Source organism: Lepisosteus platostomus, chromosome 8 (genome assembly GCF_059453375.1).
Source record: "Lepisosteus platostomus isolate fLepPlt1 chromosome 8, fLepPlt1.hap1, whole genome shotgun sequence".
Lineage (NCBI taxonomy): Eukaryota > Metazoa > Chordata > Actinopteri > Semionotiformes > Lepisosteidae > Lepisosteus > Lepisosteus platostomus.
In genome coordinates this window covers 20,150,672-20,164,950 of record NC_142618.1, presented here as the reverse complement: position 1 = coordinate 20,164,950, position 14,279 = coordinate 20,150,672, and the positions used below count along the sequence as shown (strand labels likewise).

Genomic DNA, 14,279 nt, shown 5'->3' with positions numbered 1-14,279 from the left:
ATGTTATAGAAAACCTACATTCAAAATTACTTCATATATGTATTGAAAGTATTGACTTTAAAAGCTTCAAATCAAAATGGTTAAAGCAGTAAAGACAACTGCAAATAGGCAATCAGGCTAGAATGCCATCAAGAGCAAACAAAATGCAGCTTTGAGATTACAGAAGTCAAGACAGAACTCAGATTCAGAACCAGCCAAGGAAACCCACAGATAAAAACACATATGAAGACAAAAGTGTACATTTCTCCAGTGAAGGCAAACTGGTAACTATGGGATGCCCGATTTAAATGTTCAGTCGCAAGCTTCTCAGATTTACTGTAATAATCTGAGCAAGCTGCAGCAGAGCAAGAAGGGGAGAATGTGCTCAGCAGTTCATACAACATTGTGCCACAGTACCACAGAAAATCAACCGGTAACCATTGGACAAATAACTGATGTGCAATAAGAACCATAGCTAGCATACATTTGCCTCCAAACAAAAAACTTACAATTCGAATGATCTCTTTGTGAAAAGGCACATCATAAAATATCACTGGTTGGTTCTTAAAAACTGAAAAGAGAATCCAGAGTTTTCACCATGAACCTGTCAAGCATAATAGCAAAATATATGCTTATATTTTGCATTAGCAGCCATATCACTCTGCAACTCACATCTGGCAACAAACTGAAGCTCAGCAAGTGTGAGCCTGGTCAGTACCTGGACGGGAGACCTCCTGGGAAAAACTAAGGTTGTTGCTGGAAGAGGTGTTAGTGGGATCAGCAGGGGGAGCTCACCCTGCAGTCTGTGTGGGTCCTAGTGCCCCAGTATAGTGACAGGGACACTATACTGTAAACAGGCGCCGTCCTTCGGATGAGACGTAAAACCGAGGTCCTGACCCTCTGTGGTCATTAAAAATCCCAGGGCGTTTCTCGAAAAGAGTAGGGGGTGTAACCCCGGCGTCCTGGCCAAATTTTCCATTGGCCTTTACCAATCATGGCCTCCTTATAATCCCATCTATGAATTGGCTTCATCACTCTGCTCTCCTCCCCACTGAGAGCTGGTGTGTGGGGAGCGTTCTGGCGCACTATGGCTGCCGTCGCATCATCCAGGTGGATGCTGCACATTGGTGGTGGTGGAGGGGAGTCCCCATTACCTGTAAAGCGCTTTGAGTGGAGTGTGCAGAACAGCGCTATATAAGCGTAAGCAATTATAATGATTATTATACTGAAATCTATTGCATATTTGTGTAGAAGAGCATTTAGTATTAATGTAGTCATTGAGACTTCCTCCTGAAATGTTTTATACACTCATCTTCCAATGATGACCTTATGAACCCACTGTATTGGAGGAAATGCTGTTACTGGCACATGCCACTTGTTGGAACAATTGTTAATGGTGCTCCATTATTGCCGTTTAACAAATGAACTGCTGAATGGTTCTGTGGAAATAGCTAGAATATCATAAAGCTGGATGAACAAAATAAGCAGCATTTAAGAAATTATGAATAGGAAAGGAACAACATATCAATCCAACTATTAATTGAAGTGAGTAAGGATAATCATTATCAAATCAATCCATAATGGAGAGAGAGCACAAGAAGGAAAAATCACAACTGAGATCGCAGGTAAGCATGGCTCAGCTCATTCCCAGAATAACAGGGCTACCTTAAATGCAAAATTAAAAGACATCCTCAAGCACTACTCACACACATTTCTAAGTTATTGCGGTAGTCAACAGGAGCAAAGCTTTCTATTCAAACCAACCTTTAAGACAAATGAAAATTGCCTACGCATTTCTGCAAATGACATTTGCCTGTTGTGGCACTGTACCATCTCAAAAAATTTTACGGAACTACAAGGCATAACCTGTTCACTCCAAGAGTGAGGACTAGAAGACGATCAACCTAGAGTGCGCCAGAGGGAGGAAAAGCACCCATCTGACAAGATATGAGCCGAGTGAGGCCCAGAGTACACTTGATTACTGGCCTTCCCCACAGTATTGGCCCAAGAGGCCAAGGCCTGCATGTCCGATACAGGCTTCATCCCGGAGTAAGGGAAAGCACCAAGACGCAGGAAGCAGCACATGCAACCCCCCACAACCATCTCCCCTGGGAAGACCTGATCAGTTGAGAAATGCCCATCTGTTTCTTGGAAATGTTCCCCACATTTCCAGTAAACCCAGGTAACATACAAACCACCTCGGGATACTGAATAAAACACTTTAAGACACTCATGGATAGTAAAGGCATTAACGTTAACAAGCAGGTGCACCATCTGATCCAAATGCCATGGCTCTTCATTTGCACACAGCTACGATGAACACTGAAAAAAGAGAAGAGACGCTCTACAGCATGCAAGTTTGGCTCTCAACACCATTTACATTCTACAGCTTGCTGAAAAGGGGATTAACAAGCGAATGACGCACATGTCTCGATCAAGAAAAATTTACCGAGCATCAAAACCTTTTCACTATGCACACGTTTCTTCCTAAAAACTGGCATAATTAGGCATTTTCATAGTTTTGGTATCATCAATGGAGTATGATACTTTTGATTTATGTACATCAGACCAGCTGAGGGGAGGGTCAAAGTATAACTGTCTGGACTGGTGTATCTAGCTACAACAAAATCCCGCTTGTAACGGTGATGAACCTTACCGTACGGTGCTACATCGAAGTCCTGGGAATGATTTTTCCTGACAATTCTGTGAATTTGTTGCATTAATAAAGGATAACTTTCGTACTGTGTACACTTCAGTTTCTGGAACTGTCAAGGGCACATTTTTTTATGCTCACGCTTTCAAGTTATACTCCACGGGAGGAAAAATGTAATTGCCTGCATTAAAAATGCAGATCAATAAACATCTTAATAGGGACCATAACCTTCTCTCCCACTATAGCTAAGTAAAAGCACTGTCACCTGAATAACAAATACATCTGTAGAGAACAGAACCAAGGTTGCTGTATAAAATCACTTCTCAGAAGTCTTAAACTTTCAAATACTACTAATAACCCCTTTCACACTCACCCACTTCATCTTGACTGGGCTGTCCAGGTAAAGCTCAGATCAACTGAGCTGCTTTTACTCTGAAAGTGGGAGCTTAGCAACTGAGGACACATGTAATAATGAACATGTGGGCAACTGTACCCAAATGCTACCTAAAGCCAAGTAAAAATACTGCAGTGTCCATATATCTGCTATAGATATTTTTCATGGCTTTGAATCTTTCTCTTGTAGCCAGAATCTTTCAGACTCGCATATTGTTTTCATTGTTACAGCATTGCCAACAATGACCTTATAGCACGTCATTCATTATTGCAGCGCTGCCTTTCAAACGTGTTAACCGTCCTCAAAAATGATTTCCAAACGGCTAAAGCAGATGAGTCTGACGGCTTACTCTTGCAGCTTCTGGTTATTAAAGCACTGCTCTGAGGCTGCCAAGTGTTCATTTGCTGAAACTGAGGCTGTACTGTCAACACGACGTGAGAGCATCAGTAGAAACAACGGAGCTACTTACATTTAAGTTTACAGATGTCTCAGTTTATTGGAAACCTTTTGGAACGTAAAAGGTGACCCAGAACTAAAAAGGAATTTTTTTAGGCAGCCCCACATGACAAAAACATGTGGAATGGGTTATGGTAATAATGCAAGCTCATTTTAAATTACATTTATGCACACACGAGCAAATACATGTCCATCACCCAGATTACTGAACTGCACGTACAACGCAAGACTTAGTGACATCTGACAACCTATGCAGTGGCCCTGGCCCTTTCTTGTTAATTAACATTTGGAAGTAACCTCTTGAACGAAGGCCCACCGACACACGTTCCCCTTGTTTACTTGCTGGTCTGCTTTCCACACAGGTCACCGCTATCTCCCGATTCTTGGCAACCTCATTCTGCAACATCTCAGCAATTCTGTACAGAACTGTACTTCAAGAGCACAACCAACCGGGTCTCACCCACAAGCAAACACCCTGTACAAAACAGTTTATAGAGTTTGGGATTAATAAGAACACAGCATTCCTACGTGACACTATGTTTCTCATTTTTTCCTCAGCGAAAGCTGTTTACCAGTACAGGCAACCTACCTCCTAATTAAGAAAATCACCATTGCTGTATTTTACCCAAAAGTATATTATCAATAATATTAACCTAGCCATGACCTGGTTATAAAAATTGAACAAGCCAAAACGCCATTCAAATATAAACATCTTGCACTGTTCTTTGATAGCTACTTGTTCGTAACATCCACTAAACAAAGAGCAAACAGTTTTTAGCTTAATTTTTGTTTTATTTACTCCACAAAGAAACATTTCAAGCTGCACAAGTAGTCGAAGCCTTAATCCTAAAGCAGTTGATGTGGGCTACACTGCATCAAATTCATCCGCAGACATCTGATAATCTGTATACTGATATGTTGCTCTGTTCATACTTCAAAGTGCTATAATCCTCTAAAACTAAAATCTGAATGTGCTGAGCCATATAAACCCAGTCCTGAAGCAGACCTGCGTTTAAAGCCTGACTTGATATTCTGTCTCTATACTGGTTCAACTCGCATAGAAATTTAAGGACAAGCATTCAGTTAACAGTAAAAGAACTGCTTCTCTGCATGCCACTTGAAGAACCATAAAGGCCCCTGGCAAATGTCAACCAATTTATTCTCAGATTACAGTCCCATAATTAACACGGATTTAGAAGTATTTATGTTCTGAACATATGCAAACCATTAATAATGAAAATCTCATTAACATTCATGCTCACAATACCTATACAAGCAAGAATAACTGCTTCCCAAGCAAAAATAAAAACTTTAATACTACACAACTGCAGTGCAGCCAAACAAAAAACAGCCTGCATACTGAAATTAGCTCAAAAGGTGAATGTTAAGCCACGTCCCACACAGAACCCAAAAGAGAGAGACATTCTCATTAGCATTTTTCAATGAATTTACATGCTTTAGAAGTGGTTTGCGTTGACTTAATAAATCCAAGCTGTTAACCATGCAGAACTTCACAGGTATGACGTGCAACGATGTTTCCTATTTAGTGGTAACTTGCAGCAATTGCGTCTCAGTTAATAATCAGAAAGTAACGTGTAAGAAAGTGTAAGTACTTCACACATTGGGCAGTTGGCTACTACAATGTCATCAGTAACTGCACACTAATAAATCGCATACACAACGGTGCAGATATACATTTTACCTCATCAGAAGCCAATGCTTGCACAAACTCTGATGCCTGTATGCAGTTAGAAGAAAAACTTAACTGCAACCTAAAGACTATAGGACTACCATTCAATCAGCAGTACACAGGAGATGTGTGATCTAGAAGTAATTTAATTTAAATTGTTAACAGCAATTCAGAAACTCACAACAGGCACGCTCATCGTGCATTTTACATTAACAAAATCTGTATCCACATTTAAGTGAGAAATTTTAAAAAATCAAACCAAGATGAACTTCTAAAGGGAAAATTGTGAAAGCCACAGTTAAGCAGTAGACGTGTCGCCGACTGTAAATTAAAGTCGGGTTTTAAGAAGTAGTGATATAAAGTGAAGCACCATCTATAGTTTCAAAGTAAATATTGAGAAGATAACTTCGGCCTACATTCATGTACAGGTGCCAAGTCGTTTAACCTACCAATATTTTTATGTTTATGTCAATATTATTTTGTCTAAGCTTCTAATATTAGCTGAAATTCAGACCAGCTTTTCTGTCCAGTATGAACACACCAAGCCACCCTCAATCACAAAAGAGTAAACATCTGACCTAAGAAACAACCTAAATTTGAAGCAGCCAAAGTTATGTTTCAGAAAGGGGTCTTGGACAAGATGAAGAACTGGAGCAGGGTAAAGCTTCAAAGGCAAAATAACCGAAGCCAAAACTGAGAGCCACTGAACCTCTTTGTCAAGACCATGAAGAGATAAGGGAGGAATGGGCCCAACCCTAACTGTAAAAGCAGCTCAGAAAAGGGTCCTTTTTTCTTCCATGGACCATTACCACATGGCAAACCTACCCCCTGGAAAGAATAAAAATGCAGGTTATATTTCCAAGTTCCTGCAACAGAACACCAGCATCGGTAAAATCCTATTAAAAGACAAAATCAGTAAGTGTGTGTGAGCAGGAGAAGTCCTAAAGCAAGAGTAACCCTGAGGCTGAACCCAGTATTGAGGAAGGAAGAGCACATCAAAGCAGATTTACAAGCTAGAACACTAATAAAAATAAATCAGCCTAAAAATCTACAGCACTAATTATCCTTGGATAACATCACCTTTTTTAAACCAACCAAAATGCTTAACATCCCCCCCAAGACTAAACCCCCACTTTGTGGAACAACTTCGACTGTTAAATACCAGCTTCTTCAAAAGAGAGCAGATCGCAGAAGACCATTCCAACAGCAATCAGAAGCAAGACATCATGATTCAAATACTTTGCTTTTCTAATTAGCTAGTAAAGGTAGTTATCAATAGGTGTGAACTCCCACACAAAAACAATCGCACAATGATTCTTGTTTAAATAATTGTAATAAACATCAGCTAAACTAAATTAAAGCTTTTTAAAGTTGTCCAACTTAATGTAAACTAAGACCACACAATTACCTTCTGCCTTTTAACTCAAAGAAAAATTTTGATTACAACATATCCTTATCTAAGTTTTTTTTGCCAATTACAGATATTTATTAGTATTATTTTCAATGGTAAGCTTGATTTATTTTTCTATTTGCACTGAATTTATTTTAAAATAATTTGTAAATGTTTTCCCCACAGTAGGCTGTTCTAGGTTTTCTATTTTCGATTTTAAACAGTGTACAGACTAAGACAGCGACATTCTCTAGATTCAGCAATGGGGAAATGAGGAGATGAGGTCTGGCTGGAAGAACAGTGAAACAGGGACCAGACAGCTGGTTGGGTCTCACCCAGGCCATGCTGTGAACTTGCCAGTTGCTGATGGGCCCCAAGCATGCTGTCTCTTTATGGCTTGAAACGGTTTTGTGTAAAACCCTTTAATAGAAAATCTCCAAAGCGTTTCTTTTGTTTTGGTACACTTGCAGACAGCAGGGCTTAGAGGTCCTGACAGGACAGTGTCTCTCTGCACCTACGCTGAATACACCCAGACTGAACATTCTGATGTTAGGTTGCCGAACAATTGTTGTACAGGAGGAGTGAAGGTTTTATTAGGTACATAAAAATACCCGATTTACACATTTTCCAAGGATGAGGTGCAAGATTCACAGAAGAATAATCGTCACCATGACTCGAGAGCTCAAAGAAAAAAATATGGTAAAACCTATAAGGGCAGTTTTCATTTGCCTGAGGAGAACATTGCAGTCGGTGCACCTATGTGGCTGAGATGCATTTTTTTTAGCAGCTGCACGAGTCACATCTGGCTCTTTAGGAGCCTGGAGAAGCTCAGGCCAGTGTCCACTCAATCCTGCAGTCTGTCATTGCTCACTGAAAATCTTCCCTCCCTCCCCCTTGCAGGTGGCAAGAAGCCCAGATTCAGAGTTCAGTTTTTCTTACTGTGAAGTTCTGACAGGCCATAAAGGGTTAAAGTGAGAACCGAGAGCTTCAGAAATTAGGTGGCATGTACTCTTGAGATGCATTAAACCAAAAATGTTCAGATTCACGTTGCGGGAATTGGGGCCTAACGAGGATTTAGTTTTACTGTCACAACTATCATTTTTGGATGCACCAGAATACAGTGCTGTTCATGGTGCACTCAAAACAGGTCTTCATGTGCATGTCCTCGTCAAGATTCAAGATTTTTTATTTGCCATATACAACAAGTGTTGTTACTGTACCCAGTAACATTAGAGAAAAATAATAGGCACAAATGACAAAAAGGCATGGACAATAAATTTAGACAGTAGACGTTATAAGACAGCCAAGACAGGACATAGTACAAACAGTGCAGGTGCTAATTTGAGCTGTTTATGATGCGGACTGCTTGGGGGAAGAATGTTTCTGAATGGTCAGTGTTCTGATACTGCGATACCTCCTACCAGAACCCAGGGGTGAAAACAGATCGTGGCAAGGGTGAATTGGATCCCGAAGTACAGCTCGAGCCCAGTTGTGACAGCGGTCGAAATATCAACAATCAACAGCAGAGATTTAAATTACTGTTTTTCCACATTAGCAAGCTATAGCACCTACAATCGTAGATACTAAAATCATCTCCAGTGAAGCTCCCAAATAAAAGTAACCAGCTCATGGGGACACAGACAGCTACACATCTCTGAGACCTGAAAGCTGTGCCGGTGGACCTTCAGAGTGTTCACTGCCATTCAGTTACAGACATGGTTAAAGTTACAAATCTGACTGACAACTTTTCATGCAGTTTTAAGATGAACTGCCTTTATTTTGTGTGAAGGAACATAGCAGCTCAAACTCACTGAAGCTTAAGAAACTAAAATGTTTAATTCCACAAACCAATGACTGAGAACTCAGTCACTCTGATTTGGACACATGCAAGTTGTGAAGTCATAACCTTGAAATTTGCTTAGCTCTTAAAAATGACTTTTGAGACAACGTAACAATAGACTTTTACAGTCCTCCTTACAGTTCTGAATGACAGACTCCTGATGTGTCACAGCAACGGAGCAGATTCACTAATGAGTACAGTAAAGAGCTGCAGAACATTTAGATTTGGGGAATGTTTTGCATTCCTTTGTGGTTCTACAAATATTCCTGCTGCACAACCACAATAAAGAAAATCTTTAAAGTTAAGCCATACAAAGGTCGAAGCCTGCCTACAGTGGTTTTGAACAAAAGAATCTTGTAAAAGTAATTTAGCCTAAAAAATTAACAAGACTGAAACACTGCTGTTAAATTAACATCCACTTCCTTGTAACAAAAATGTAAACGAGATTAAAAAGACTTTATATGCATAGCACTGGTTATTGCCCATTTGACTGTGATTTGCCTTACACTTTGCAAATTGTGATCTACAGGAATAAAGGTTATGAGTAATGAGTCATGCATTTTGATTGCATTTCAGAAAAGTTCATAATTAAACAAAAATGAGCAGAGACATTAATAGTCCAGTTAAGACATAAATCGGTAATTTGATGTTGAAATTGAATGAAGACCTAACATCATCCCTTCACTTCCAAAATGAAAACTATTTCTCCAACTGCATACATTTTTATAAAACTTCACTGAGTAAAAATCTGAAACCAAGAGGAACACTGGACATTCCAGCATGCCTCAGAATAGTAGTGCTAGACGAGCCTTTTGGTTTTACCCTTTATTTATATTGTCAACTGGGTCGTAAGATTCTAATGTCACACTCGGGATTACAGACTGCACTCTAAGACAGCATACTAGCGATTACACACCACCTATCGAATGGGCAAGAAAGACATTCAGAACTACGTGTTGAGAAAAAAACCCTTGTTAAAGCAGTTGTGTTTATGCAGGGGGGTTGTATAAAGCTCTTTATAATTCAGCTCTTAAGTCACCACCACCACTCAGGATTGCAAATAGTTCATTTAAAAGTCCTAAATCTTACTACTTCACTTCTCTAAACAAACCAAATGAAATGAATGCTCAAGCTTGTCATATGCGCATGCACACATTAATCTAACTTTCAGTCTCCTAAAGGTTATGAACACAACATAGCAACGAATCAGGCCTTTTTATTAGGTATGATGTTCACATCATTCTGTAATCAAATTATAGAACCACCACCCTTGAAAACAGGTTTTTACATTTCAATCATTTAAATATTTTTTAACACACAAATAACTCAAATGTAATTAAAAGGCTACTGTAGTAACTTCAAAATCAGTGTTTCCGTCTAAATGCCTATACTTTGCATCCAGTACTGCTGTCTACACATTACATTCTGGTACAGAATTGGTCAATACAACTTGTATTGCAAGTACCCGCAAGTTAACAGGACACTTAAAAATATACAGAAGCTACTGCATTTGTATTTCATATCCTCAGAGTGCATACAATCATATTAAAGACTTTACAAGCAGTCACACCCACACATGAAAGTCCAAGAAATCCACAATTAATGATTTTCAGGAAATTGAAGATCGACACCAAGCTGGAACCAAATCTCCAGTGCTTTTCAGGACAGCTAACTTTATGGCCTCCCCAACCAAGGCTAGTGCAATATTAAGGAGATCACGTGCTTAAATGCATTGTCATTAGGTATCATCTATTTATGTCATATTGCAAGAGCTTGTGTCCTGGCTTTAAATCCCTAAACGCTGAACCAAGCTTTACTACCAACTGTCCCCATACATGTGATTGTCACTAGATGTCAACCAGTATAAGCACCTTTGTAAAAGCATTAGTCAATTAAAATACAATACACCAATCACCTGAAATCAGTCTGAAGACTTTTTTTCAAATCTCTTAACTGAAGTATGGACTATGAAAGCCTCCACTTTTGCAAAGCAAAGAAAGCCTCAAAAACAGATACAGTAGACATTGTGTAAACAGAACTTTAACCTAAGAATAATGGAAAACTTGAATAATGATTAACAAGGTATATTTTATGGAAGGTAAGAAACCTGGATTCATTCTTGTAGTGTAGTTACATTTGGCATTTTCTTCTGAGCAATAAAGTTATAAAACAGAAATGAATATTACATCGATCTTTTACCTCTCTATGTGGTAAAAGAACGTCGGTTAACAGGAAGAGTGAAACACAAAGCTATTTCATGAATCAATCACATTCAAGATTGTCCAAGATCAATTATACACAAGTACGTGGTCAACTGTCACCCTTCAGCCAAGCTTTAATGGTATGAATTAAGGGCAGCCATGTGTCACAAAAGCAACCCCACAGATGCAGAAAAGACAACCCCCCTGGTGTAAAACAAGCAAGTTCAAAGTCACAGGTTAAAAAGGGCAGATAATACTTACTGCTTCAGAAGGTTTGCTTGGGTTACTGCTTGGATTAGAAGAATGTGAATTTGAACTATGAAGAGCACTGTGATTGTGTGAATTTTCTTGTGGAGAATAACTGGTCCCTGAAAAAGAAAGAAAGAACAATTAATAGGAAAAAGTTGAGTCCCAGATTTTGTGATTTTGAAATTTTGCGGAGTGTACATTCTCCAATGTGAACAGTAAAACCTAGCAACCAAAGGAAATGGCTTAAATAGGGATCTGGAAATAATGCTAATAAAAAGCAATGTGAAAGATGCAATAAAGGTTTCTGCATCACCTTTCATAATACGACCTTCCCTCTGGTCTTTACAAATGATGCTTCACTATTTCCAAACCAGAAATCTCAACACAAAGGTAAGAGAAGTCCAACCTCACAGAGTGGAAACATGAATGAGGAAGTAGAAAGGTGATGCTAATGACTATGACAATGACAGACATCCATTTGTGAAAATTTCACACTCAACCACAGAAGACAAGAGCGTCTGCTGGGTCATGCGAATATCAATAATAATGCCTGGTATCTATACGGCACACGTCATTCTAAAGGTTCTCCAAGAGCTTCACCTACAGGAGGACAATCAATTCACCCACCATACGTTTCGCACCACCTGTGATGAGAGGCAGCTATTATATATGCCAGCAGCCACACAACATTTACAGAGGAGAAGTGAAAAGATTATATACCATTTAAAGTTAATGGGGAAACTTTAGGCAGGAGAAAGTGCAGAAGCATAAATTTGACATTAGCCAGAAGTCAAATATGAGGTGTATGTTATTTTTAGCTTTTTGTCTGACCAGGCCAAAGATGCCAAGACCGGAGACCCTCCAGGAGCGCAGGCTGACCATTGATCTGGGTGCCGTGAATTACGCCAAGTTTTCTCAAGCGATAATTAAAACCAATTTGAAATATGGGGCCATCCAAACCTTGCAAATCTCACTTGGCACTACCCTGAGCCAGACATCAGATACACAGAGAGAACCACATATTTTAGGAAGAAGAGGTTTTACCAACTTGAAGGCAGAGTACGAAGTCTCTTGAACATACATAATAGAAATCTGTTAGTTTACTTTAAAAAAGGGGGAAATCTAGAATCCACTAAAAGGAACAGTGAATTTGGTAGGGGCATAACTATGAATAGTCTTGCTTCCTTGCACACATTTACATTTCTAAAGAGAAGAAAATACTGGAGCAAAACACCAGGGGTCATACCTCTACACCTGCATGGTATCTTTAATGATCAAGCAGCAGGTGCAGGAGCTCACTGTGAATGGGAGAGAGCAGTTGTACTTTGGACAATGGAGGTAGTGGAACTATAATATGAGCACAATGCATAACCTCAATGCAACACACTTTCATGGCACTATCATTAACATGTTAACAAGGCAACAAAGAAACTATTTTTTTAATTTCACATACCCTATTCTTTTGCCATTAGAACGCCTCTTTTTGAAACATTTCCACTCTGCTGAACCTGTCACGGGATCCCCAAGGTTTCAGAAACTATCGTCTTCCACTAGCCAAGAGTAACCATATTACCAAAAACAGTTTAAAGATATAATTCTCAACCTCTGATTTTCCTAAAACAGTGAATAAAACATGTTTTAAAAACATGGGAGCAGGTGTACAACACTATTAAGGCACTTTTTTGTTTAAATAGCCTCATCTATCATCACATGGATTTTAGGAGGGCTTTAAATGGGGAAGTGTTGTTGATATTTGAGTGTGAAACGCTGGAAAGAAAATCTGTACCCTATGAATCCGATTTAGTTCTAAACAATCTACACTGGCAGCAAGTACGGCATGTCGACAGTGCAATAATGGATGAGGCACTGTGTCCTGTTCTGTATTTTTACACTTCTAAGTCTATTTTTAAGGCATTCAGCATCATGTGAAAAAGATTTTTGACTACCAAAGTGTAGGAGTCAAGGAGACAAAACAGTGCATCCCTGAAACGTTTAAACTGCAAACATGTTAAACTTGTCAGGTTACAAGGAGAGGAGGTGCTGGAACGTGTTTAAAGAACCCAGAGTGCCTACGGAGCCTCAGGCTGAGAAGTACTGCAGCTGGGCTCCAGCACAGACTGAGCCCAGCCAGGCATTTCAAGACCTCAGCTTAACAAACCAACAGAACCACCTGCAACAGCACAGCTTCCCTCAACACCCTTCTCCAGCGCTGGTTTGGAAATACTCGCCCAAAGGGAAGAGCGCCACCTCCTGATCCACAGCACCACATGCAGTCTCTGAGGTCAACTGTCTCCGTCTCGACCAGGTTCAGCCTAGCTTAGCTCAGACTTCTAACAAGACATCATACATGGTGGCAGCTGCTGTCTTTACCAAGTCCAAAACATTACAACTATCATCCTTTGATTTTGCATTAAAGTTTCTAAAATCATAACACCGCTATATAAGCTTCTGTGACCTAAAAATTAACAAAGACTAAGGAGTGCATACACTGTCATGCATTTAGAACCCTATATTTCACCAATGCTATAAAAAATATACATCAACCAATGTAAATGTTGTGTGCTACTTACACCTGTAAGTAGAGCTGGGCGATAATTCGAAAATGATAATTATCGTGATATAATTTTCCTCGATATCATTTTAACAAAAGTTCGATAAATGTTCGATATATACGTTTATGCTTTGTGCATGATATGCGCATGCGCACAAAATACTGCACAAGTGCGTGTGTATGTTGCAGACCGGGCAGCTAACAGATTTGTTTAATGTTTCTGCTGTTTGGCAAGTGTTTGTTGTGTTCTTAAAATAAAAAGCTGTTTAATCTACCAATTAACTGTCTGGTTTCTTCAACTTCCACTCAGGAGAAAAAATCTGCCTTTAAACTTGAAAGAAATTATGATTTGACATTTATCGTGATAATTATCGATATCGACTGAAATTTTTATCGTGATAATGTTTTTGGCCATATCGCCCAGCCCTACCTGTACGTAGGAAAAACGGCATGTAATTGCATGATTTTTGTTAGATATTTAAACAAGCTTTTGTGACACTGACACTTCAGCTATCTTTAGTGTACTGTTTTTCCACTACTACTCAACTGAGGCAATCCGAGCCATCCCCCTCGGACCACACCTACACCATCACCATCTACCTCTTTATGATTTCTTATCTATTGCACATCTCCAGTCATTGTTTATACATCTGTATTGTTTACATTCAAACTGTCTACATGTTTACTTGCACATTGTCTATTGTTTGTTTGTATATTGTCTTGATGCACTGTTTGCACTTTTTGTTTTTTTACACTTGTTTTACAATCGAGAGACTTTCTGTAAGTAAGAATTCCATTGTACCAGTACCAGTTACATATGGCAATAAAGTTCAAGTTCAAGTTGTACAAGGCAACTTCAATGACAAACAACTAAAT

The 14,279-nt window shown here is 39.3% G+C and overlaps 1 protein-coding gene across 5 annotated transcripts in view; it reads right to left on the bottom strand.

Moving 5' to 3' along the window:
• Positions 1-14,279, bottom strand: part of waca (WW domain containing adaptor with coiled-coil a) — a 56,884-nt gene that overhangs the window by 27,894 nt on the left and 14,711 nt on the right. For all 5 annotated transcript variants that reach the window (XM_088642825.1, XM_088642826.1, XM_088642824.1 and 2 more), the window contains exon 4: positions 10,865-10,971. In XM_088642825.1, the coding sequence (XP_088498951.1) occupies positions 10,865-10,971 (107 nt within the window). The remainder of the gene's footprint in view (positions 1-10,864; positions 10,972-14,279) is intronic.